General features: G+C 48.0%; 1 protein-coding gene across 7 annotated transcripts in view; it reads right to left on the bottom strand.

The window, feature by feature from the left end:
* CSPP1 (centrosome and spindle pole associated protein 1) overlaps window positions 1-26861 on the bottom strand; it is a 295997-nt gene that overhangs the window by 231950 nt on the left and 37186 nt on the right. For all 7 annotated transcript variants that reach the window (XM_063923860.1, XM_063923857.1, XM_063923863.1 and 4 more), the window contains exon 2: window positions 18467-18578. In XM_063923860.1, coding sequence (XP_063779930.1) covers window positions 18467-18565 — 99 coding nt within the window. In that variant the 5' untranslated portion in view covers window positions 18566-18578. The remainder of the gene's footprint in view (window positions 1-18466; window positions 18579-26861) is intronic.

Genomic DNA, 26861 nt, shown 5'->3' with positions numbered 1-26861 from the left:
CAGGTACCACAATAGGTTGGTTCATATGAAACGACGAAACCACTTTAGGCAAAAATTGAGGACGAGTCCTTAATTCCGCTCTATCCACATGGAAAATCAGATGGGGGCTTTTGTGAGACAAAGCCGCCAATTCGGACACCCGCCTTGCAGATGCCAAGGCCAACAACATGATCACCTTCCAAGTGAGAAATTTTAATTCAGCCGTTTGAAGAGGTTCAAACCAGTGGGATTTTAGGAATTGTAACACCACGTTAAGGTCCCATGGTGCCACTGGAGGCACAAAAGGAGGTGTATGTGCAGCACTCCCTTTACAAAAGTCTGGACTTCTGGGATAGAAGCCAATTCCTTCTGAAATAAAATTTATAGGGCCGAAATCTGTACCTTAATGGAGCCTAATTTTAGGCCCATATCCACTCCCGTCTGTAGAAAGTGGAGAAAACGGCTCAGATGGAATTCCTCTGTAGGAGCATTCTTGGCTTCACACCAAGACACATACTTTCTCCAGATACGGTGATAATGTTTTGCCGTCACCTCCTTCCTAGCCTTTATCAGAGTAGGGATGACTTCTTCTGGAATGCCTTTCCCAGCTAGGATTCGGTGTTCAACCGCTATGCCGTCAAACGTAACCGCGGTAAGTCTTGGAACACGCAGGGCCCCTGTTGCAACAGGTCCTCTCTAAGAGGAAGAGGCCACGGATCTTCTGTGAGCATTTACTGAATACCAGGCCCTTCGAGGCCAATCTGGAACAATGAGTATTGTCCTCACGCTTTTTCGTCTTATGATTCTCAATATCTTTGAGATGAGTGGAAGAGGAGGGAACACATAGACCGACTGAAACACACACGGTGTCACCAGGGCGTCTACTAATACTGCCTGAGGGTCCCTTGACCTAGCACAATACCTCCGAAGCTTCTTGATGAGGCGTGACGCCATCATGTCTATTTGAGGAAGTCCCCAACGACTTGTTATCTCCGCAAAAACTTCTTGATGAAGTCCCCACTCTCCTGGATGGAGATCGTGTCTGCTGAGGAAGTCTGCTTCCCAGTTGTCCACTCCCGGAATGAAAACTGCTGCCAAAGCGCTTATGTGATTTTCCGCCCAGCGAAGAATCCTGGTGGCTTCCGCCATTGCCGCTCTGCTCCTTGTCCCGCTTTGGCGGTTTACATGAGCCACGGCTGTGACGTTGTCTGATTGAATCAGAACCGGTAGGTCGCGAAGAAGATTCTCCGCTTGACGTAGGCCGTTGTATATGGCCCTCAATTCCAGTACGTTGATGTGTAGACAAGCCTCTTGGCTTGACCATAGTCACTGATAGTTTCTTCCTTGTGTGACTGCTCCCCATCCTCGGAGGCTCGCATCCGTGGTCACCAGAACCCAGTCTTGAATACCGAATCTGCGACCCTCGAGAAGGTGAGCACTCTGCAGCCACCACAGGAGAGACACCCTCTGGCCCTGGGAGACAGGCTTATTTTCTGATGAATTTGAAGATGGGACCCGGACCACTTGTCCAGAAGGTCCCACTGAAACGTCCTCGCATGAAACCTGCCGAAGGGGATGGCCTCGTAGGTTGCCACCATTTTTCCCAGTACTCAAGTGCACTGATGGACTGACACTCTTCTCGGTTTTAACAGGTCTCTGACCATGTTCTGGAGTTCCTCGGCTTTTTCCATTGGGACAAAAACCCTCTTTTGTTTAGTGTCCAGAATCATGCCTAAGAAAGATAGCCGAGTTGTTGGAAGCAACTGTGACTTTGGTAGATTCAGAATCCAGCCATGTTGCTGCAGCACTCTCAGGGAGAGTGCCACGTTTTTTAGCAACTGATCTCTCGATCTCGCTTTTATCAGGAGAACGTCCAAGTACGGGATAATTGTGACTTCCTGCCGGCGCAGGAGCACCATCATTTCCGCCATTACCTTGGTGAAAATCCTCGGGGCCGTGGAAAGCCCAAACGGCAACGTCTGAAAATGGTAATGACAGTCCTGTACAGCGAATCTCAGGTACGCCTGATGAGGGGGATATATGGGGACATGAAGGCATGCGTCCTTTATGTCCAGTGACACCATAAAATCCCCCCTTTCCAGGCTGGAGCTAACTGCCCGGAGCGATTCCATCTTGAATTTGAACTTTTTCAAGTACAGGTTTAGGGATTTTAAATTTAGAATGGGTCTGACCGAGCCATCCGGCTTTGGGACCACAAATAGGGTTGAATAGTACCCCTTCCCCTGTTGAACTAGGGGAACCTCAACAACCACTTGTTGTTGACACAGTTTTTGAATTGATCTCCCTTTCTGGGGAAGAAGCTGGTAAAGCCGATTTGAAAAACCGGCGAGGAGGCCGTCTTCGAATTCCAGCTTGGAACCTTGGGATACGATTTCCATTGCCCAAGGATCCACATCTGACTGAACCCAGACCTGGCTGAAGAGTCAAAGACGTGCCCCCACCGGCGCAGACTCCCTCAGAGGAGCCCCAGCGTCATGCGGTAGATTTAGCAGAAGCCGGGGAGGACTTCTGCTCCTGGGAACTAGCCGTAGCAGGCTGTCTTTTCCCTCTACCCTTACCTCTGGCGAGGAAGGAAGAGCCCCGACCTCTTCTGGACTTATGCGACCGAAAGGACTGCATCTGATATTGCGGCGTCTTCTTTTGCTGTGGGGAAACATAAGGTAAAAAGGTAGATTTACCCGCGGTAGCTGTGGATAACAGGTCCGCGAGACCTTCCCCATATAAATCCTCACCTTTGTAAGGCAAAACTTCAATATGCCTCTTTGAGTCGGCATCACCCGTCCATTGGCGGGTCCACAGGGCTCGCCTAGCAGAAATCGCCATGGCGTTGGCTCTCAAACCTAGCAGACCAACGTCTCTCTGAGCATCTCTCATATATAAGACTGCGTCTTTAAAGTGACCTAAGGTCAATAAAATGGTATCCCTATCCAGGGTATCAATGTCAGCTGACAAAGTATCCGTCCAAGCCGCTACAGCGCTACAAACCCAAGCCACCGCTATTGCCGGTCTGAGCAAGGCACCCGTATGCGTATAAATTGATTTTAAGGTAGTTTCCTGTCTGCGATCAGCAGGATCCTTGAGGACTGCCGTGTCTGGAGACGGTAGCGCCACCTTTTTGGACAAGCGCGTTAACGCCTTGTCCACCCTGGGTGAGGATTCCCACCGTAACCTGTCCTGCGCAGGGAAAGGATACGCCATAAGAATTCTCTTGGGAATCTGCAGTTTCTTGTCTGGAGTTTCCCAAGCCTTTTCAAATAACGCGTTCAGCTCATGAGATGGGGGAAAGGTTACCTCAGGTTTCTTTTCCTTAAACATGTGAACCCTCTTGTCAGGGACAGATGGGTCATCTGTGATATGTAAAACATCCTTTATTGCAATAATCATATAATGAATACTTTTGGCCACCCTTGGGTGTAACCTCGCATCATCGTAGTCGACACTGGAGTCAGAATCCTTGTCGGTATCCGTGTCTGCTACTTGGGACAGGGGACGTTTCTGAGACCCTGACGGGCCCTGTGACACAGTCAAAGCCATGGATTGACACCCTGTTCTATCCCTGGACTCTGCTTTGTCCAATCTCTGATGTAATAAAGACACATTTGCATTTAAAACATTCAACATATCCAACCAATCAGGTGTCGGCGTTGACGACGGAAACACCACAATCATTTGCTCCACCTCCTCCTTAGACGAGCCTTCCGCTTCAGACATGCCGACACAAGCGTACCGACACCCCCACACACTAAGGGATATATCTATATGGAGACCTTGTAGTGCACCGAGTCTCCTCTGGGCACAGGATCTAACTGAGGTCTGGAGGAGGGGCATAGAGGGAGGAGCCAGTGCACACCCATCTAAAGTTCTTTATGGTGCCCATGTCTCCTGCGGAGCCCGTCTATACCCCATGGTCCTTACGGAGTCCCCAGCATCCACTAGGAAGTAAGAGAAATGCAGGTGTGGCAGAAAAATCGCAGGCGTGGCAGGGCGTTCGCTGGGCGGGTGTGTGACGTCAAAAGCCGTCCCTCCGTCGTTAGAATCAACGCACATGAAGAGCAACTACAGGGCTGGTCTTGTTTTGCACAAAAAGATTTTGCAGGCGCTCTGCTGCACAAGCGTTCGCACTTCTGCAAAGCGAAAATACACTCCCCAGTGGGCGGCGTCAATGCATTTGCATGGCTGCTAAAAACTGCTAGCGAGCAACTCGGAATGACCCCCACTATGTATTTGGATTCCCTGCCTGAGAGAGTAGTAATGGTGAACTCGGTCATTAGTTTTGAGAATGGGCTAGATAAATTCCTAATGGATAAGGATATACAGGGTTATGGTCAGTAGATCACGCACTATAGTTAAAAATAGACGAATAAACATAACGGGCAACATTCACAACGGATAAAATTGTCCTAAAAATAATACAACGTCGGAAACCACTAATTGGTTGAACTCGATGGACAAATTGTCTTTTTTCAACCTCAGGAAATAGGATTTTAATTACCTACTGGTAAATCCTTTTCTCGTAGTCCGTAGAGGATGCTGAGGTTCACATTAGTACCATGGGGTATAGATGGGTCCACCAGGAGCCATTGGCACTTTAAGAGATTGAGAGTGTGGGCTGGCTCCTCCCGCTATGCCCCTCCTACCAGACTCAGTCTAAAAACTGTGCCCGAGGAGACGGACAACATTGAGAAAAGGATTTTACACAGATAGTGGCGAAATTCACACCAGCTCACACAAACAAGGCAAACCAAGCTAACTGGCTTGAAACATCAGCAACAACTGAACAAGATTACTTAACCAAGTAACAAAACAGTACTAAACCAAGAACTAAGCAGTACTGAAGTAACCACTGCAGGATCATGAACGCTGGGCGGGCGCCCAGCATCCTCTACGGACTACGAGAAAATAAGAATTTACTCACCGGTAATTCTATTTCTCGTAGTCCGTAGTGGATGCTGGGAACTCCGTAAGGACCATGGGGAATAAACGGGCTCCGCAGGAGACTGGGCACTCTAAAAGAAAGATTAGGTACTATCTGGTGTGCACTGGCTCCTCCCTCTATGCCCCTCCTCCAGACCTCAGTTAAGGAAACTGTGCCCGGAAGAGCTGACACAACAAGGAAAGGATTTGGAATCCAGGGTAAGACTCATACCAGCCACACCAATCACACTGTACAACTTGTGATAACCATACCCAGTTAACAGTATGAACAACAACTGAGCCTCAGTAACAGATGGCTCATAACAATAACCCTTTAGTTAAGCAATAACTATATACATGTATTGCAGAGAGTCCACACTTGGGACGGGCGCCCAGCATCCACTACGGACTACGAGAAATAGAATTACCGGTGAGTAAATTCTTATTTTCTCTGACGTCCTAGTGGATGCTGGGAACTCCGTAAGGACCATGGGGATTATACCAAAGCTCCCAAACGGGCGGGAGAGTGCGGATGACTCTGCAGCACCGAATGAGCAAACTCAAGGTCCTCCTCAGCCAGGGTATCAAACTTGTAGAATTTAGCAAATGTGTTTGAACCCGACCAAGTAGCAGCTCGGCAAAGCTGTAAAGCCGAGACCCCTCGGGCAGCCGCCCAAGAAGAGCCCACCTTCCTTGTGGAATGGGCTTTTACTGATTTAAGATGCGGCAGTCCAGCCGCAGAATGTGCCAGCTGAATCGTGCAACAGATCCAGCAAGCAAGTTTGCTTTGAAGCAGGAGCACCCAGCTTGTTGGGTGCATGCAGGATAAATAGCGAGTCAGTTTTCCTGACTCCAGCCGTCCTGGAAACATAAATTTTCAAATCCCGGACTACGTCCAGCAACTTGGAATCCTCCAAGTCCCGAGTAGCCGCAGGCACCACAATAGGTTGGTTCAAATTAAACGCTGATACCACCTTTGGGAGAAATTGGGGACGAGTCCTCAATTCTGCCCTGTCCATATGGAAGATCAGATACAGGCTTTTACATGACAAAGCCGCCAATTCTGACACACGCCTAGCTGAAGCTAAGGCCAACAGCATGACCACCTTCCACGTGAGATACTTTAGCTCCACGGTCCTAAGTGGCTCAAACCAGTGTGATTTCAGGAAATCCAACACAACGTTAAGATCCCAAGGTGCCACTGGAGGCACAAAAGGGGGCTGAATATGCAGCACTCCCTTTACAAACGTCTGAACTTCAGGCAGTGAAGCCAGTTCTTTTTGAAAGAAAATAGATAGGGCCGAAATCTGGACCTTTATGGACCCCAATTTTAGGCCCATAGTCACCCCTGACTGTAGGAAGTGCAGAAATCGACCCAGCTGGAATTCCTGTGTTGGGGCCTTCCTGGCCTCACATCAAGCGACATATTTCCGCCATATGCGGTGATAATGCTTTGCTGTCACATCCTTCCTAACTTTTATCAGCGTAGGAATCACTTCATCTGGAATGCCCTTTTCCGTTAGGATCCGGCGTTCAACCGCCATGCCGTCAAACGCAGCCGCGGTAAGTCTTGGAACAGACAGGGCCTCTGCTGTAACAGGTCCTGTCTGAGAGGCAGAGGCCATGGGTCCTCTGAGATCATTTCTTGTAGTTCTGGGTACCAAGTTCTTCTTGGCCAATCCGGAACAATGAGTATAGTTCTTACTCCTCTCTTTCTTACTATCCTCAGTACCTTGGGTATGAGAGGAAGAGGAGGGAACACATAAACAGACTGGTACAACCACGGTGTCACTAGTGCGTCCACAGCTATCGCCTGAGGGTCCCTTGACCTGGCGCAATATTTTTTTAGCTTTTTGTCGAGGCGGGACGCCATCTGGTTTTGAAGCAGGGGCTCTGCTTGAATCAGGGCGTTGTAGATGGCCCTTAGTTCCAGTATATTTATGTGTAGGGAAGTCTCCAGACTTGACCACTGTCCTTGGAAGTTTCTTCCCTGAGTGACTGCCCCCCATCCTCGGAGGCTTGCATCCGTGGTCACCAGGACCCAGTCCTGTATGCCGAACCTGCGTCCCTCGAGAAGATGAGCACTCTGCAGCCACCACAGCAGAGACACCCTGGCCCTTGGGGACAGGGTGATCAACCAATGCATCTGAAGATGCGATCCGGACCATTTGTCCAACAGATCCCACTGAAAGATCCTTGCATGGAACCTGCCGAAGGGAATTGCTTCGTAAGAAGCCACCATCTTTCCCAGGACTCGCGTGCAGTGATGCACCGACACCTGTTTTGGTTTCAGGAGGTCCCTGACCAGAGATGACAATTCCTGGGCCTTCTCCTCCGGGAGAAACACCTTCTTCTGTTCTGTGTCCAGAATCATTCCCAGGAAAAGCAGACGCGTCGTAGGAATCAGCTGCGACTTTGGGATATTCAGAATACAGTCGTGCTGTTGCAACACTTCCTGAGAGAGTGTGAGAGAGTGCTACGCTGACCAACAACTGCTCTTTGGACCTCGCCTTTATGAGGAGATCGTCCAAGTACGGGATAATTATAACTCCCTTTCTTCGAAGGAGTATCATCATTTCGGCCATTACCTTGGTAAATATTCTCGGAGCCGTGGAGAGACCAAACGGCAACGTCTGGAATTGGTAATGACAGTTCTGTACCACAAACCTGAGGTACTCCTGGTGAGGTGGGTAAATGGAGACATGCAAGTAAGCATCCTTGATGTCCAGCGACACCATAAAATCCCCCTCTTCCAGGCTTGCAATAACCGCCCTGAGCGATTCCATTTTGAACTTGAACTTCTTTATATAAGTGTTCAAGGATTTTAAATTTAGAATGGGTCTCACCGAACCGTCCGGTTTCGGTACCACAAACATTGTGGAATAGTAACCCCTTCCCTGTTGAAGGAGGGGGACCTTGATTATCACCTGCTGGAGGTACAGCTTGTGAATTGCCGCCAGTACTATCTCCCTTTCCCTGGGAGGAGCTGGCAAGGCTGATTTGAGGTAACGGCGAGGGGGAGTCGCCTCGAACTCCAGCTTGTATCCCTGAGATACAATTTGTACAGCCCAGAGATCCACTTGTGAGCGAACCCACTGGTTGCTGAAGTTTCGGAGACGCGCCCCCACCGCACCTGGCTCCGCCAGTGGAGCCCCAACGTCATGCGGTGGACTTAGTGGAAGCAGGGGAGGATTTTTGTTCCTGGGAACTGGCTGCCTGGTGCAGCTTCTTTCCTCTACCCCTGCCTCTGGCCAGAAAGGATGCGCCTCTGACCCGCTTGCCTTTCTGAGGCCGAAAGGACTGCATTTGATAATACGGTGCTTTCTTAGGCTGTGAGGGAACCTGAGGTAAAAAAGTCGACTTCCCAGCTGTTGCTGTGGATACGAGGTCCAAGAGACCGTCCCCAAACAATTCCTCACCCTTATAAGGCAAAACCTCCATGTGTTTTTTAGAATCAGCATCACCTGTCCACTGCCGAGTCCATAATACTCTCCTGGCAGAAACGGACATTGCATTAATTCTAGATGCCAGCAGGCAAATGTCCCTCTGGGCATCCCGCATATATAAGACGACGTCTTTTATATGTTCCATGGTTAGCAAAATAGTATCCCTGTCGAGGGAATCAATGTTGTCTGACAGGGTATCAGTCCATGCTGCTGCAGCACTACACATCCAGGCTGAAGCAATAGCAGGTCTCAGTAGAGTACCAGAGTGTGTACACAGACTTCAGGATAGCTTCCTGCTTTCTATCCTCAGGCTCCTTTAGGGCGGCCGTCTCCTGAGACGGCAGTGCCACCCTTTTAGATAAGCGTGTGAGCGCCTTGTCCACCCTAGGGGATGTTTCCCAACGTAACCTATCCGTTGGCGGGAAAGGGTACGCCATCAGTAACCTCTTAGAAATCACTAGTTTCTTATCAGGGGAACTCCACGCTTCTTCACACAAATCATTTAATTCATCAGATGGGGGAAAAGTCACTGGCTGCTTTTTCTCCCCAAACATAATACTCCTCGGTGGTTACCGGGTTAACGTCAGAAATGTGCAATACATCTTTCATTGCAGTAATCATGCATCGGATGGCCTTTGTAGACTGTACATTTGTCCCATCCTCATCTACACTGGAGTCAGACTCCGTGTCGACATCTGTGTCTACCATCTGAGCCAGAGGGCGTTTATGAGCCTCTGAGTCGCCTGGGCAGGCGCGGGCTGAGACCCCGGCTGTCCCAAGGCTGCTGCGTCATCGAACCTTTTATGTAAGGAGTTGACACTGTCGGTTAAGACCTTCCACATATCCATCCAATCAGGTGTCGGCCCCGTCGGGGGCGACACCACACTAATCTGCCCCTGCTCCGCCTCCACGTAAACCTCCTCATCAAACATGTCGACACAGCCGTACCGACACACCGCACACACACAGGGAATGCTCTGACTGAGGACAGGACCCCACAAAGTCCTTTGGGGAGACAGAAAGAGAGTATGCCAGCACACACCACAGCGCTATATAACACAGGGATGTACACTATAATAAGTGATTTTTCCCAATAGCTGCTTACTTATCTTATTTGCGCCTAAATTTAAGTGCCCCCCCTCTCTTTTTTACCCTTCTTGTATCCAGATACTGCAGGGGAGAGCCTGGGGAGCTGCTTCCAGCGGAGCTGTGAAGGGAAAATGGCGCTGGTGTGCTGAGGAAGAAGGCCACGCCCCCTCAGCGGCGGGCTTCTGTCCCGCGTTTTGTGTGACTTAATGGCGGGGGTTTGCACACATATACAGTGCCAGACTGTATTATGTGTATAATTTGTGCCAAAAGGTATTATAATTGCTGCCCAGGGCACCCCCCCCCCCCCCAGCGCCCTGCACCCTACAGTGACCAGAGTGTGTGGTGTGCTGTGGGAGCAATGGCGCACAGCTGCAGTGCTGTGCGCTACCATAATGAAGACAGGAGTCTTCAGCCGCCGTTTTCGTCGTTCTCTTCTGTCTTCCGGCTCTGCAAGGGGGACGGCGGCGCGGCTCCGGGAACGGACGATCGAGGTCAGGCCCTGAGTTCGAACCCTCTGGAGCTAATGGTGTCCAGTAGCCTAAGTAGCACAAGCTAGCTGCAAGCAGGTAGGTTTGCTTCTCTCCCCTCAGTCCCTCGTAGCAGTGAGTCTGTTGCCAGCAGATCTCACTGAAAATAAAAAACCTAACAAATACTTTCTTTTCTAGCAAGCTCAGGAGAGCCCACTAGGTGCATCCAGCTCTGGCCGGGCACAGATTCTAACTGAGGTCTGGAGGAGGGGCATAGAGGGAGGAGCCAGTGCACACCAGAAAGTACCTAATCTTTCTTTTAGAGTGCCCAGACTCCTGCGGAGCCAGTCTATTCCCCATGGTCCTTACGGAGTTCCCAGCATCCACTAGGACGTCAGAGAAAAGGAGTTACCGGTAGGTAATTAAAATACTATTTTCTCTTACGTCCTAGAGGATGCTGGGGTCAACATTAGTACCATGGGGATGTACCAAATCTCCCAGAACGGGAGATAGAGCGCGGAGGATCCTGCAGAACTGATTGACCAAACTTCAGGTCCTCAACGGCCAAGGTATCGAACTTGTAGAACTTTGCAAACGTGTTCGACCCCGACCAAGTAGCCGCTCGGCAAAGCTATAAAGCCGAGACACCCCGGGCAGCCGCCCAGAAAGAACACATCCTTACGAGTAGAGTGGACCTTAACAGATTTTGGACACGGCAATCCTGCCATAGAATACGCATGTTGGATAGTGAACCTGATCCAGCGAGAGATAGTCTGCTTAGAAACAGGACACCCAAGTTTCTTGGGATCATACAAGACAAACAGAGAGTCTGATTTTCTGAAACGAGTAGTGCTCTTCACATAGATTTTCAGAGCCCTTACAACATCCAAGGACTTTGATGAAATTGAGGAGTCAGTAGCCACTGGCACCACAATAGGTTGGTTGATATGAAATGCCGACACAACCTTCGGAAGGAACTGCTGACGTGTCCGGAGCTCAGCTCTATCTTCATGAAAGACCAAGTAGGAGCTTTTACAAGACAAAGCCCCCAGCTCCGACACACGTCTAGCAGAAGCTAAGGCCAACAAAGTGACAGCCTTCTATGTGAGAAACTTGACCTCAACCTCTTGTAGAGGCTCGAACCAATCCGATTGGAGAAACTGCAGCACCACGTTAAGATCCCATAGTGCCCTAGGTGGCACAAAGGGAGGCTGGATGTGCAGAACCCCTTTCAAAAAGGTCTGAACCTCCAGGAGGGAAGCCAACTGTTTCTGGCAGAAAATGGATAGGGCCGAAATCTGGACCTTTACGGATCCCAACCTCAGGCCCATATCCACACCAGCTTGCAGGAAGAGGAGAAACAGTCCCAGTTGAAACTCCGCCGTAGGAAACTTCTTGGACTCACACCAAGATACATATTTTTTCCAAATACAATAGTAATGTTTAGACGTTACTCCTTTCCTAGCCTGTATCAGGGTAGGAATAACCCTGTTCGGAATGCCCTTCCAAGCCAATATCTGGCGTTCAACCTCCATACCGTCAAACGTAGCCACGGTAAGTCTTGATAAGCGAACGGCCCCTGCTGCAGCAGGTCCTCCCGAAGAGGAAGAGGCCTTGTGTCACGATCCGGGTACTGAGACACCAATTTTTGCCCATTAGGTGCCTCCTGAGGTTGGCTCAGTGGGCCAGGGCCGGGCGTTAACTTAGGTTATTGCTCGCAGCGCTGGTCTTAGCTGACCACCTTAGTATACGTACTTACGGAAGTGCGGCGCTTTTGGTCCCGCCGCGGCCATCATCGCCGCGCCTGGGGGCTCCCATCTGGATGCACGTCCTCCATGTTCCTCTGCTACCGCTTCTGTCTCCTGGCTTGGAGATTCCCTTTCCAGCTCCTGGGAGCTGATGCCCTTTCCAGCTCCTGGGAGCAAGAAAATTAGCCTGAGTCTACTGACAAGCATTATATCATTGATCCAGTGGCGTTCTCCGCAGTGAGGATGGACGCCAGGGAAAAGTTTTGTAAAAACGGCTCTCAGAAGGAAGCTCTTGCATTTGGCACATTTCTTTCGCTTTGCCGGGCACCCGCAAGACCTTATAATTTGTTTCCATAGCATACTGGTGGCCGACCCTAAAGAAGGACATTACTGAATTTGTGGCTTCCTGCCCAAAATGTGCCCAACACAAGGTACCCGCCAGTCACCCGCTGGGCAACTGGTTCATTTGTCTGTTCCTCATCGTCCGTGGACTCATCTTTCTATGGATTTCGTCACGGATCTCCCTATGAGTAATAAATTCAATACCATCTGGGTGGTAGTTGACCGGTTCACCAAGATGGCACACTTCATCCCTCTTACCGGTCTTCCGTCAGCTTCCAGGCTGGCACAAGTCTTCATTCAAGAGATCTTCAAGCTACATGGTCTCCCTGAGGAGATAATTTCCGATAGAGGTGTGCAGTTTGTGGCCAAGTTCTGGCGAAGTCTTTGTCAAGCACTCCAAGTCAAACTGAAGTTTTCTACAGCCTATCATCCTCAAACCAATGGGCAACCTGAGAGGGTGAATCAGGACTTTGAGGCCTTCCTCCGTATTTATGTATCCTCTTCCCAGGATGACTGGGTTCAACTCCTCCCATGGGCTGAATTATGCCACAACAATCAGTACCACTCTTCGTCTTCCTCCATCCCATTCTTTACAAACTATGGGTTTCACCCAAAAATCCCCGAGTTCCAGCCGCTTCCAGCAACCTCGGTGCCTGCTGCTGATATCACGATTCAACAGTTTTCAAGTAGCTTCCTCCAGGTACAAAAGATTTGCAGATAAGAAGCATCGGGCAATCCCTGCCCTTAAAGTTGGTGACCGCGTTTGGCTATCGACGAAGAATCTACGACTGAGGGGTCAGAGTATGAAATTTGCTCCACGTTACATCGGCCCTTTTCCGATTGAGCAAGTCGTCAACCCAGTGGCCTACAAACTTCAATGGCCTCCATTCCTGAAAGTTCCTAAGACGTTCTACATTTCTCTCCTCAAGCCAGTGATTTTGAATCGCTTTCATTCTACGCTTCCCTCTGCTCCCAAGGTCCAGACTCAACGCGGCGTTAAGCACGAAGTCGCCAAGATTCTGGATTCTCGTATTAGGTATGGTCATCTCCAGTACCTAATAGATTGGAAGGGCTACGGTCCTGAGGAACGTTCCTGGACGAATGCAGCGGATGTTTACGCTCCTAAACTAGTCCAAGAATTTCATTCCAAGTTCCCACGTAAACCTAAGAAGTGTCCTGGTGCCACTCCTAAAGGGGGGGGGGGGGGGGTGCTGTCACGATCCGGGTACTGAGACACCAATTTTTACCCATTAGGTGACTCCTGAGGTTGGCTCAGCGGGCCAGGGCCGGGCGTTAACTTAGGTTATTGCTCGCAGCGCTGGTCTTAGCTGACCACCTTAGTATACGTACTTACGGAAGTGCGACGCTTTCGGTTCCGCCGCGGCCGTCATCGCCGCGCCTGGAGGCTCCGTCTGGATGCACGTCCTCCATGTTCCTCTGCTACCGCTTCTGTCTCTCTGGCCGCCGCGCGCCGCTGGGCGCATGTGATTCTGCTGCTGCGGCCTTCACCGCCAATGTTGCATCTTCCCACAGTAGTTAATTCCCCTTCTGTTACCGTTCATGGACGCAGCCATGCTGGACTCCAGTCACCTGTTTCATTCCTCCAATCCACAGTGCTGCCTAAAGCTCAGGTATCATGGTCAGCCAATCCCCGCTGGCCATGGGGGATAAATACCCTGTATCCACACCCAGAAGATTGTCAGTGCTTCCATTGTCGTCTGCTACTCCAGTGTGCAGTTCTTTTGTGGACTCTCTCTGCAACTCAGCCTGACTCCTCGTGGTTCCCTCCTGCAGCGTTAATACAGCTCTCCTGTGGTTATTCTGTGGTGCAATCCGCTTCCCTGTCATCCTGCACCTAGTGTTAGTGGTGTGTATACTCTGGCTTCCCAGCAGCCATCCTTCATTTCTTCATTTACCTGCGAACCCCAGCTTAATTTCTCATTTATCTACGAACCCCAGCTTCATTCTTCATTTACCTGCGAACCCCAGCTTCATTTCTCATTTACCAGCAAACTCCAGCTTCATTTCTCATTTACCAGCGAACTCCAGCTTCATTTCTCATTTACCAGCGAACTCCAGCTTCATCTTCAGTTTACCCACGAACACTAATATTATTTCCAGCTTCACCTTTACTTCCCATCATCACGTTATTCCTCTCCTGGGCTCCCAAGTTTTATACAGAACTTTGTGTTATTCCGGATTACTGGTCCCAACCAGCACTGTGTTTAATCATCCCCTGTGACATTATTATTTCATGCACCTTTTATGACTTTTTCTTAAATAAAACCCGTTTAAATTACTCCAGTTGTTGTGGTCACGCCTTCGGGCTCTACATAGCGCTACCTTGCATATGTCTAGGAGTCTACTCACTACTACCACATTCCGTTAGATCCAGAAGATCCGCGTACTAAGCCCTTCTTGGCCAGTCCGGAGCAATGAGGATCGCCTGAACTTTTGTTCTCCTTATGAGTTTTAGAACTCTTGGAATGAGTGGAAGTGGAGGAAACGCATACACCTACTGGAGTCACTAGGGCGTCCACCGCCATGGCTTGTGGGTCCCTCGACCTGGAACAATATCGCCGAAGCTTCTTGTTGACACGAGAGGCCATCATGTCGATTTTTAGGTACACCCCAAAGATCTGTTACCTCCGTGAACAGAACACCTCCGGATGGAGACCCCACTCTCCTGGATGGAGATCGTGTCTGCTGAGAAAGTCCGCTTCCAAATTGTCTACTCCCGGAATGAAGATTGCTGACAGCGCCAACGCGTGTTTTTCCGCCCAGAGGATGATTCTTGTTACCTCTGACATTGCAGCTCTGCTCTTCGTTCCGCCCTGTCGGTATATTGTCCGACTGAACTTGAATGGCTCGATCTCGCAGAAGATGGGCCGCCTGGAGAAGACCACTGTAGACTGCTCTTAGTTCCAGAATGTTTATTGGTAGGCTGGATTCCAGGCCTGACCACCTTCCTTGGAAGGTTTCCCCTTGAGTGACTGCGTCCCAGCCCCGGAGACTTGCATCCGTAGTTAGAAGGATCCAGACCTGAATCCCGAACCTGCGGCATTCCAGAAGGTGAGTTAGTTGTAGCCACCAGAGGAGCGAAATCCTGTCTTTTGGCGACAGACGTATTCTCTGGTGCATGTGTAGATGAGATCCCGACCACTTGTCCAGGAGATCCAGTTGGAAGGGCCAAGCATGAAACCTTCCGTACTGTAGAGCCTCGTAAGAGGCCAACATCTTCCCCAGAAGGCGAATGCACTGATGAACCGAAGCTTCAGGACATCCCGGACCATTGTTTGTATCACCAACACTTTCTCCTCCGGAAGAAACACCCTCTGCACCTCTGTGTCGAGGATCATTCCCATAAAAGACAACCTCCTGGTCGGCTCCAAATGTGATTTTGGAAGATTCAGGATCCAACCGTGTTCCCTGAGCATATGAGTTGTGAGAACAATGGACTGCGACAACCTCTCCCTGGACTATGCCTTTATCAGCAGATCATCCAGATATGGGATTATGAGATCCATACACAGGCAATAGTAGGTCGCAATATCGCCCCTGAAGCCGTGTATATGGATCTGAGCGTAGTGTCAATTTTGCGATCAGCCGGTTCTTTTAACGCGGTAGATCCAGGGACAGGTAAAACCACCTGCTTTGACAGTCTGGAAACAGATGCGTCAACTATGGGTGGGTTTTCCCATTTCTTTCTATCCTCCTCAGGAAAGGGAAAAGCAACCAGAACCTTTTTGGGGATCTGGAATTTTTTATCCGGATTTTCCCAGGATTTCTCAAATATAGCGTTTAATTCTTTAGACGCAGGGAAGGTTAGGGAGGCTTTCTTTTTATCCGTGAAGTAAGCCTCCTCAACCTGCTCCGGTGTTGCGTCAGTAATATTCCACACATCTCTAATGGTTTCAATCATCAACTGCACCCCTTTTGCAAGAGATACTGCTCCCCTCAGCACATCCCCCTCACCGTCTGCCGTGTCAGAATCGGTATCCGTGTCATCTTACATAATCTGGGAAAGAGCACGTTTTTGAGATGCTAGGGGGCCCTGGAACAGAACCGGACCATGCAGCCATAGAGTTTTGTAAAACCTGAGTTGCTGTCTCAGTTTGCGCTACCCTAGTAGAAATCTGAGAGATCATACCCTTTAGAGAGGCTAACCACTCAGGATCCTTAGCAGGAATCTGTGCTAAAACAGTGCAATCCTGATTACATGGAATGGGGTCATCCCGAGAGGACATATCCTCTGCAGCATATGATACAGAGTCCCTAGACATGGCCAGTTGGGGACAACAAACACTACACACACACACACACACACACACACACACACACACACACACGGAAAAGGCAGACAGAGTTTCCTCCCCAAGAATGCCAAGAGAGCCACAGAGATTGGAGCCAACCCACACACAGCGCTTGTTAGATATAGGAAAACCACTATACAGTGCTCACTGTGCACCTTAATAGATTACACAGTACATACACCGCCCCTCCCCCCTTCTACAACCCCCTGGTCTTTATACTGGCCTAAGGAATATCTGCTGGCAGTGTCTGGGGTCCCTGACAGGCTTTTGACCAGTGCAGGGTGTAGGCGCTGGCTCAGGGCACCCCTCACAGCGCTGCACATGTACCGCTTAGCCCCGGTGCGCAGTTAGTACTGCGCTCCCTACCCTGTTGCCGCCATCTTCACACCGGCTCCCCGCTTGCCAGGGGACCGGTGACTCACTCGCCACTGTAGTCTTCTGGCTCTGTAAGAGGGTGGCGGCATGCTGCGGGGGTGAGTGATCACCTGTGGCGGCAAACGTTCATTCCCCTCAGGAGCTCAGTGTCCTTTCAGCTGAGATAGTGGTTCAGACCCCTTAGGGTGGACACTACTCCCCCCCCCCCCCCCCTTAGTCCCACGAAGCAGGGAGGCTGTTGCCAGCAGCCTCCCTGTGCCTAAACTCTATTAAAATAAAAATCCAGAGAAACTCCTATGGAGCTCCCCTAGCTGTGACCGGCTCCTCCGGGCACCTTTTCTAAACTGAGTCTGATAGGAGGGGCATAGAGGGAGGAGCCAGCCCACACTCTCAAACTCTTAAAGTGCCAATGGCTCCTGGTAGACCCGTCTATACCCCATGGTACTAATGTGGACCCCAGCATCCTCTAGGACGTAAGAGAAACTATGTTACTATGTAATAGGAAAAAAGCAGGCCATTCATCCTCCTTTGGAAGCAGCTACAACCTGACTGGACACAGGAGGATGGCTTGCCCATTTATTCTCTGAAACCTTGATAAGTACAGTATATGCAAGATACCACGTGATGTTGCTATTCTTTACTGATAAGTCTTCTCAAGGCTACTGCAATTTTTGATATGCACTGTAACTGTGAATGCATCTGATGATTTGGATATAAAAGCAGTTTTTTCTATGGCTGTGCTGGCTCCTATAAAAATATATATATACAGGTTGAGTATCCCATATCCAAATATTCCGAAATACGGAATATTCCGAAATACAAACTTTTTTGAGTGAGATAGTGAAACTTTTGCTTTCTGATGGCTCAATGTACACAAACTTTGTTTTATACATAGTTATTAAAAATATTGTATTAAATGACCTTCAGGCTTTGTGTATAAGGTGTATATGAAACAAATTAATTGTGTGAATGTAGACACACTTTGTTTAATGCACAAAGTTATAAAAAGAGATTGGCTAAAATGACCTTCAGGCTGTACATATAAGGTGTATATGAAACATAAATGCATTCTGTGCTTATATTTAGGTCCCATCGCCATTATATCTCATTATGGTATGCAATTATTCCAAAATACGGAAAAAACCCATATCCAAAATACCTCTGGTCCCAAGCATTTTGGATAAGGGATACTCAACATGTATGTATGTATGTATGTATGTATGTATGTATGTATGTATGTATGTATGTATGTATATATATATATATATATATATATATATATATATATATATATTATATATATAGAACAAAAAGGTAGTACTCGGCACTCCTGTGTAATGAATGAAAACAACTTGCTCCGGTGCCCTGTCTGCGGGTAGCCAATGTAGGTGAATGTAGATAACCGGCACTCTTGGAGACTATTAAATCAATTGACACAGCACGGCAGCTTCAGTCAACGTTTCAGGAATCACTCCTTTTATCAAGACCATGCTTGATAAAAGGAGTGATTCCTGAAACGTTGACTGAAGCTGCCGTGCTGTGTCAATTGATTTAATAGTCTCCAAGAGTGCCGGTTATCTACATTCACCTATATATATATATATATATATATATATATATATATATATATATATATATATATATATATATAGAGTATATAATTATTTTTAACCTTATTATATATTTATAAACACTTCTTGTATTTTATGATTATCATTCTTTAACAGGTTTAAATGAAGAGAATATAAAGCCAGTGAAAACATAGAATTTACCCTGATTTCCATGTATGGGGGGTCCTTTTCCAGTTCAGCCTTGTCTTTTGCAAGCTTTGCCCTTTGAGCTTCAATAAAAAGGTCTAATTCTTCCACCATTTTGGAAACGCTCCTTTAAAAAATGAAAGTACATTTAGCGATTTTGGAAAATAAATAAAACTCTGGCATCTGCTTTTTTTTTAAATGTACATAGACATGAGGATCCAGGGAGTGTACAGGAGAAATGAGATATTTGTAGTATGAAGGACCCGCTTATAGAGGAAGGAGGAGTAGTGCACCTGTAGTAGGAATCTTTACAGATTGTGGCATATCTCAAGAGGGGATCAGTATGGAAAACCAGTGGTCGGGATCCGGGTCGTCAGTATACCGAATCCCAGCCACTGGAAAGCCAGCAGCGCTGGCGCGAGCGCTAGAAAGCCCATTGCAGGCTCGCTGTGCTCACCATGCTCCGGGGCACAGCGGCTCGCTTCGCTCGCCACAGGTTATATTCTCCCTCTATGGGTGTCATGGACACCCATAGAGGGAGAAAAGCCTGTGGCGCCGGCGGTATTTCACTGCTAGTCGGGATTCCGGCGTTGGCATTGTGACGTCCGGGATACCGACTAGCAGTATTGTAACCGCATACCCTTAAGAGAGGATATATGAGCATACAGAGTCATAGCAGGGAACATGGATGATAGGGGATGAGGTGTAGGAGAAGAAACACAAGGTGTAGAGCAGGAAGCAGACTGGTTTTCTAGGAAGAGTTCTGGAGTTTAGATGAAAAAACTGCTGGGGTTGTAAGACATGCATGTAAAATGTCTAAAGACAATAATAACAATAATGATAGTAGTATTTCTATAGCACTCTTTCTTTAAATAGGACTCAAGACGCTTAAAAGAAAGTGTGAACATCATGCAGTTGAGAAACTTCTAGCTTTCCATGAAATACAGAGGCCATGAAAATAATACAAACGGTGCTGCCGCCATTTTGGGTCATGTGCTGCAGGATTTTGGTCATTCTACCCATCAGGTATCCGGCCAGCCATTTTAGGCGCACTACATAGGATTTGACTGGTCAGAATAGGCAATGCCCGGCACCGATGACACAGTGGAGAGAGAGAGAGAGAGAGAGAGAGAGAGAGAGAGAGAAAAAAAAATACTATAGTGGGATCCTTGTAAGTTCAAGACAAGACAGTGCACTGAGGACCTAAAAAGACTGAAACATTTGCATGAGAAGAGAGTAGTCAATAGTGTCAAATGCAGCAAGGAAATCCAGGAGAATTACAAGTGAGAAATAGCCTTTAGGTTTAGCAGTGATGAAATCAGTGACCACCACAGACCATGTATTCTCTATGTACTGTAGTGTGGAAACAAAATCTGTAGTGCAGTAGGTCCAAATAGGTTTTGTGAATCAGGAAAGTGTGATAAGCTGGCATGGGTAATGGGCCCTACACACTTGCTGATGTTTCCAATTTGGACGATGTTCGTTTTCAACGATTAACGACTATCATCCAAATTGGCTTGCTATGCTAAACGAGGGAAAACCAACGATGACGACCGCAGGGACACGCATTGTTCATTGTTGGTGCATACACACTAAGCGATATGAATGATATATCGTTAATTACTGAACGAGATTGTTCATATCGTGCATACACATCGGCAAGTGTGTAGGGACCATAAGCCTCTAGAGAAGCTTGGAGGGGCAAGGGAGCCGAGAACTTGCAATATGAGAGAGGCTTTGGGTCACAATTTCCTTTTACTCAGAATAGAAGTAATAACCGTATGCTTGAATAAGGAAAGATACCAGTGAGAGAGAGAGATGACAGATAAACACACTGAATCAGTGAACATAGACGCCCCGGTCACACAGCCGTCTATGCTGCGACTGAGTCCCCTCGTCTCCCAGTGTAGCTGGTAGCGTCTGAGACGGAAGCGAGGAAACAGTTCATGGCGGGAGACTCGGCGGAAACTGGTCATGAACCGGGGGGAGGGGTCTGACTCCCCACTGCTGACATCAACCCTAGGGATCATGGCCTCATGCTATTCCTGGTGCCTATGATCCCTAAGGTCTAGCGCTGGAGCAACCGTGGTGACGGCGCGTCAGCTACTGTTTGGTAGTCTCCACCCAAAACAGTGCGGCTGTGTCCGTATTCCATGCATGCTACGCAGAACCGATGCTTTACCTTCTCCCCGTGCTCCGGCCACAGCCTGGTAACGTCTGATGGACCTGCTAGTATATCCGACACAGACGCCCGCCGAAACAGCACTGTACTCGTGGATAAGTGTTGTCGTGACCCGGCGGAGAGTTGTTGGAGTGACTCTTTCCAATATGCGTATAAGACGATGTTTATAAAGATCACTCAAACAATAGTAAGACTATAAAAATATAATAAGAAAGCTTGGGGCTGCTTACAAACCAGCAGCCCTCTGACCATGGTCCAGCTCCTGCCGCACCAAACAAAAAACTGATTTGCCTGAGCCAGGGGGCGAGGATATATGGACGGGCCCATTGCATACTGGGAGGCCGGAAAGCTTTGACTGATTGGTGCAAATCCGCTGTCGCTCCATCATATCCCATTGTTATCCTGTGGATAACCTGCGGACCCTGCCAGAGAAAATAGGGGTAACTGTGGTGGAAAAAGATTTGGGGGTGCTCATAGATAATAGGCTTAGTAACAGTACACAATGTCAAAATGTAGCAAATCAGGCAAATAAAGTGCTTGCGTGCATAAAACGGGGCATTGAGACAAGGGACGAGGATGTAATCCTGCCACTGTACAAATCATTGGTACGTCCACACCTTGAATATTGGGGGTAATTCTGAGTTGATCGCAGCAGCAAGTTTGTTAGCAGTTGGGCAAAACCATGTGCACTGCAGGGGGGGCAGATATAATACTTGCAGAGAGAGTTAGATTTGGGTGGGTTATTTTGTTTCTGTGCAGGGTAAATACTGGCTGCTTTATTTTTACACTGCAATATAGATTGCAGATTGAACACACCACACCCAAATCTAACTCTCTCTGCACATGTTATATCTGCCTCCCCTGCAATGCACATGGTTTTGCCCAACTGCTAAAAAATTTCCTGCTGCGATCAACTTGGAATTACCCCCATGGTTTTGCCCAACTGCTAACAAATTTGCTACTGTGATCAACTCAGAATTAGGGTGGTCATTCCGAGTTGTTCGCTCGCAAGCTGCTTTTAGCAGCTTTGCACACGCTAAGCCGCAGCCTACTGGGAGTGAATCTTAGCTTAGCAAAATTGTGAACGAAAGATTCGCAATATTGCGAAAAGACTTCTCTGTGCAGTTTCTGTGTAGCTCGAGACTTACTCTTCCAGTGCGATCAGTTCAGTGCTTGTCGTTCCTGGTTTGACGTCACAAACACACCCAGCGTTCGCCCAGACACTCCTCCGTTTCTCCAGCCACTCCCGCATTTTTCCCAGAAACGGTAGCGTTTTTTCACACACACCCATAAAACGGACAGTTTCTGCCCAGAAACACCCACTTCCTGTCAATCACACTCCGATCTCCAGAACGAAGAAAAAACCTTGTAATGCCGTGAGTAAAATACCAATCTTCATAGCAAATTTACTTGGCGCAGTGCGAACATTGCGCATGCGCAATTAGCGGAAAATCGCTACGATGCGAAGAAAATTACCGAGCGAACAACTCGGAATGACCACCTAGGCCCATTGTGTTAAATTTTGGGCACCATATTATAAAAAAAAAAAAAAAAAGATATCGGGGAACTAGAAAGGGTTCAAAGGCGAGCTACTAAATTGATTAAAGGGTTAGAGTCTCTGGAGTACGAGGAAAGGCTTACTAGGTTAAATATGTATACACTAGAAAAGAGGCGTCTAAGAGGAGACTTTATTAATATATTCAAATATGTAAAGGGTCATTACAAGGAGTTAGCAGGGGATCTGTTTATTAAAAGAACTCTGTATGGGACACGTTGGCACTCGCTGAGGCTAGAGGAGAGAAAATTCCGTACACAACGTAGGAAAGGGTTCTTCACGGTAAGGGCAATAAAGATTTGGAACTCCCTGCCGGAGAAGGTAATAATGGCAGACTCTGTAAATGCATTTAAAAATGGATGTGGACACATTTTTAACTGGAAAACGTACCCAGGGTTATAGCATTTCGCATAGCGACATTAATATCTGGGAGTGGTAGAATCATAGTTGTCAATTGGTACTAAACCATTACTTCAGCAGGTACATTATAATTTGAACAGCTTAACACAGAATATAGGTTTAACCCGATGGGCATTTTGCATCTTTTCAACCTCACTGACTATGTAACTATGTAACTTGCTCCCAAACACCGGAAAACAGACAATGGTTGTTCAGATAAATTGGCTAAATACGTTTGACTTAACAAATTTATCTAAACAATCGTTTGTATCGGTTTTCCAGAATTTGGGAGCACATGGTAGTCATTTGCTCCCATATATTACCAAATTTTGTTCCCACCAGACAGATTGGACAGATGGGAAGCAGTCACCATACCGCTAGTCGGGATCCTGAGCGCCGCAATGCCAACAACGGAATCCAGACTAGCGGTGAAATACCGATGCCACAGGATTTCCTCCCGCTATGGGCATCTACGACACCCATAGAGGGAGAATAAATCCTGTGGAGAGCGCAGCGAGCCACCGTGCCCGCAGCGTGGCCCTGGTGGTCGGGATCCTGCTGTCGGTATACTGATGGCCGGGATCCTGCCCACCGGCTTTACATACCGATACTGGACAGATAAATCTGCACTCAAGGGCAGATTTATTAAGCCTGGTGAAGTGATAAAGTCATACTTGCCTACCTGACCCTCTCCATGAGGGAGAAAATGCTCTGTTCCTGGACTTTCCTGGTAATGTATGATTGCCATCACCTGTGGTGAGCTAGTTAATTGATAAGAAAGGTGTTTCACCACAGGTGATGGCAATCATACATTACCAGGAAAGTCCAGGAACAGAGCATTTTCTCCCTCATGGAGAGGGTCAGGTAGGCAAGTATGGATAAAGTGGAAGGTGATAACGCACCAGCCAGTCAGCTCCTGTCATTTTTCAAACCGAGCATGTATCATGACAGGAGCTGATTGGCTGGTGCATTATCACCTTCCACTTTATCACTTCACCAGGCTTAATAAATCTGCCCCTCAGTCGGCTCACAGCTATTTTAGACATTCACTCCATACAAAGCTTAATACACGTCCAATCATCCCAGAAAACTGATTATCCGCATTATCCTTGTTCCCAATTAGTTTGGCTAATCAGTGTGCTGTATAGTGTAACAATGTCCGTTCTGAAAGCAGCAAGACTGACACTGAAGATTGGGAAATTATAATAATAATAATGTTGGGAATAATAAACTGTTGCTATCTTGTCTCTCTTTTGTATGTTTCTAACTTACCAATCATATTACATTGGCTAGATGAGCAAGTATTACAAACAGGTGGTTGAAGTGATTACTATACAGCGTGTTCTTTGTTGTAAATGGACAAGACATACAATGAAAATAAACTGTTCACTATAAACGCTAAAACTTTTTATCATAGTACAAGTGGGTAAACAAAAGCTTATTCCACAAACAAATAAGGAAAATGGAAACACAACAAGGAAAAATATGAGACAAATAAGCAAAATAATAACACAAAAGTGAAATATTCCATGAATATGGTAGATCACTAATAAAGGACTTTGCGATGGTCAGGATAAACATGTATAGCCTGGTATGCTGATCATTCAGGAGAGGTTGCTAGGATAAGGAGGAAATCATGCATACAGCTGGCTGATTGCCTTTAAAGCTCCATGGCAACAGGAGAACAACAAAAAGGAGAGCTGCAGCAAGCAGCATGATAAACCATTCTGCAACAACAGGGAGAAGGATGAGGGAACCTCCTACTCAGTTTCTGTAGTTTTCCAGGTTCAAGAGCCAGCACACCGCCAGTTCAGTGCAATTTATTTCCTTACGGCAAACAATTCTAAAGAATATGAAACAGTCACAAACTGAGAAGGAATATAACATTAACAAATGTATGCACTTGTATAATTTATTTATATACTGTAGCACAGGGGTGTCAAACACAAGGCCCGCGGGCCAAATCCGGCCCGCCAGACCTCGTCTGATGGCCCGCGGTGCCGCCGCCAGCCTTGCAGCCTCCCCTTTTTTTTTTTCAATGAATTTACTCCGTGCCTGCACGGAGTAAATTCATTTTAAAAATGGCTCAAGTTAAAAAAAATAAAATAAATTTACTTACCTTCCGGGACCTGGCCCGACTTCTTCCTGCCCCGCACTGCTCCCTGGGTGTCGGACGTGACGTCATCACGTGACGTCCGCCCGACATCTCCAGGGATCAGAGGAGCGCGCGGACGCCGCGGAGAGGAGCAAGAAGAAAGAAGTAAAAGAAAGAAAGAAGTAAAAGGTAAGTAAAGTAAATGGAGGGGGCAGATGGCTGGGCACTATAAAAGGGGGCAGATGGCTGGGCACTATAAAAGGGGGCACATGGCTGGGCACTATAAAAGGGGGCAGATGGCTGGGCACTATAAAAGGGGGCAGATGGCTGGGCACTATAAAAGGGGGCAGATGGCTGGGCACTATAAAAGGGGGCAGATGGCTGGGCACTATAAAAGGGGGCAGATGGCTGGGCACTATAAAAGGGGGCACATGGCTGGGCACTATAAAAGGGGGCAGATGGCTGGGCACTATAAAAGGGGGCAGATGGCTGGGCACTATAAAAGGAGGCAGATGGCTGGGCACTATAAAAGGGGGCACATGGCTGGGCACTATAAAAGGGGGCACATGGCTGGGCACTTTAAAAGGGGGCAGATGGCTGGGCACATATAAGGCAGGTGGAGCGGTAATACAACCGGCCCTTTGATGGGGACCAAACTGCTGATGCGGCCCCCGATGAATTTGAGTTTGACACCCCTGCTGTAGCACATAGGTCTGCAAATTCAGTCCTCATCACCCCCACACGTTGCATGTTTTGTAGGTCTCCTCACAGAATCACAAGTGAAATAATTAACTCCACCTGCGGACCTTTTAAAATGTGTCTGAGTAATTAATACACCTGTGCACCTGCTGAGCTAAAACAAGAGATATTTCACTGCATAGATACACTGCAATACATTAGCCAGCAAGGTTCTGGGGGCTGACAATCACTCGCATTGTATTTATATTACACTAAGATTTAATCAGTCTACTGTACATCAGTACAAGCCAAGTTTCTGCTTCTCCAATGTTCAAAACAGTGTGCTCTCTGACAGGGTGTAGTACGGGTGACCGGCGGTCTCCTGACCGCCGGTCACCTTACCGACGCCGGGATCCCGGCAGCATACCGACACTGGGATCCCGGCGGGGAGGGGCGAGTGCAGCAAGCCCCTTGCGGGCTCGCTGCGCTCGCCACGCTGCGGGCTCGGTGGCGACCTGCGGTCGCCACGGGTTCTATTCCCACTCTATGGGTGTCGTGGACACCCACGAGTGGAAATAGTCCCTGTTGGTCAGCATGCCGACCATCGGGATAGTGAGCCGTCGGGCTCACGGAGGAGGTCATGTGACTGTCGGTCACATGACTACCACCCCTCTGACATATATCACTCATGTAACACAGATTATTCATTATCCAGATCAATACATACCTGCTTTCTAACAAATTATTCACCATTTGTTTATGCAACTTAAAATAAGAATTTACTCACCGGTAATTCTTTTTCTCGTAGTCCGTAGTGGATGCTGGGAACTCCGTAAGGACCATGGGGAATAGCGGGCTCCGCAGGAGACTGGGCACTCTAAGAAAGAATTAGGACTACTGGTGTGCACTGGCTCCTCCCTCTATGCCCCTCCTCCAGACCTCAGTTAGGGAAACTGTGCCCGGAAGAGCTGACACAATAAGGAAGGGATTTGGAATCCCGGGTAAGACTCATACCAGCCACACCGTAAGACTCGTGATACTATATCCAGTTAACAGTATGAATAACAACTGAGCCTCACAAACAGATGGCTCATAACAATAACCCTTTAGTTAAGCAATAACTATATACAAGTATTGCAGACAATCCGCACTTGGGATGGGCGCCCAGCATCCACTACGGACTACGAGAAATAGATTTACCGGTGAGTAAATTCTTATTTTCTCTGACGACCTAGTGGATGCTGGGAACTCCGTAAGGACCATGGGGATTATACCAAAGCTCCCAAACGGGCGGGAGAGTGCGGATGACTCTGCAGCACCGAATGAGCAAACTCAAGGTCCTCCTCAGCCAGGGTATCAAACTTGTAGAATTTTGCAAACGTGTTTGAACCCGACCAGGTAGCAGCTCAGCAAAGTTGTAAAGCCGAGACCCCTCGGGCAGCCGCCCAAGAAGAGCCCACCTTCCTCGTGGAGTGGGCTTTTACAGATTTAGGATGCGGCA

The sequence above is a fragment of the Pseudophryne corroboree genome, chromosome 5, assembly GCF_028390025.1.
Source record: "Pseudophryne corroboree isolate aPseCor3 chromosome 5, aPseCor3.hap2, whole genome shotgun sequence".
Lineage (NCBI taxonomy): Eukaryota > Metazoa > Chordata > Amphibia > Anura > Myobatrachidae > Pseudophryne > Pseudophryne corroboree.
This window is presented reverse-complemented; position numbering and strand designations above follow the sequence as displayed.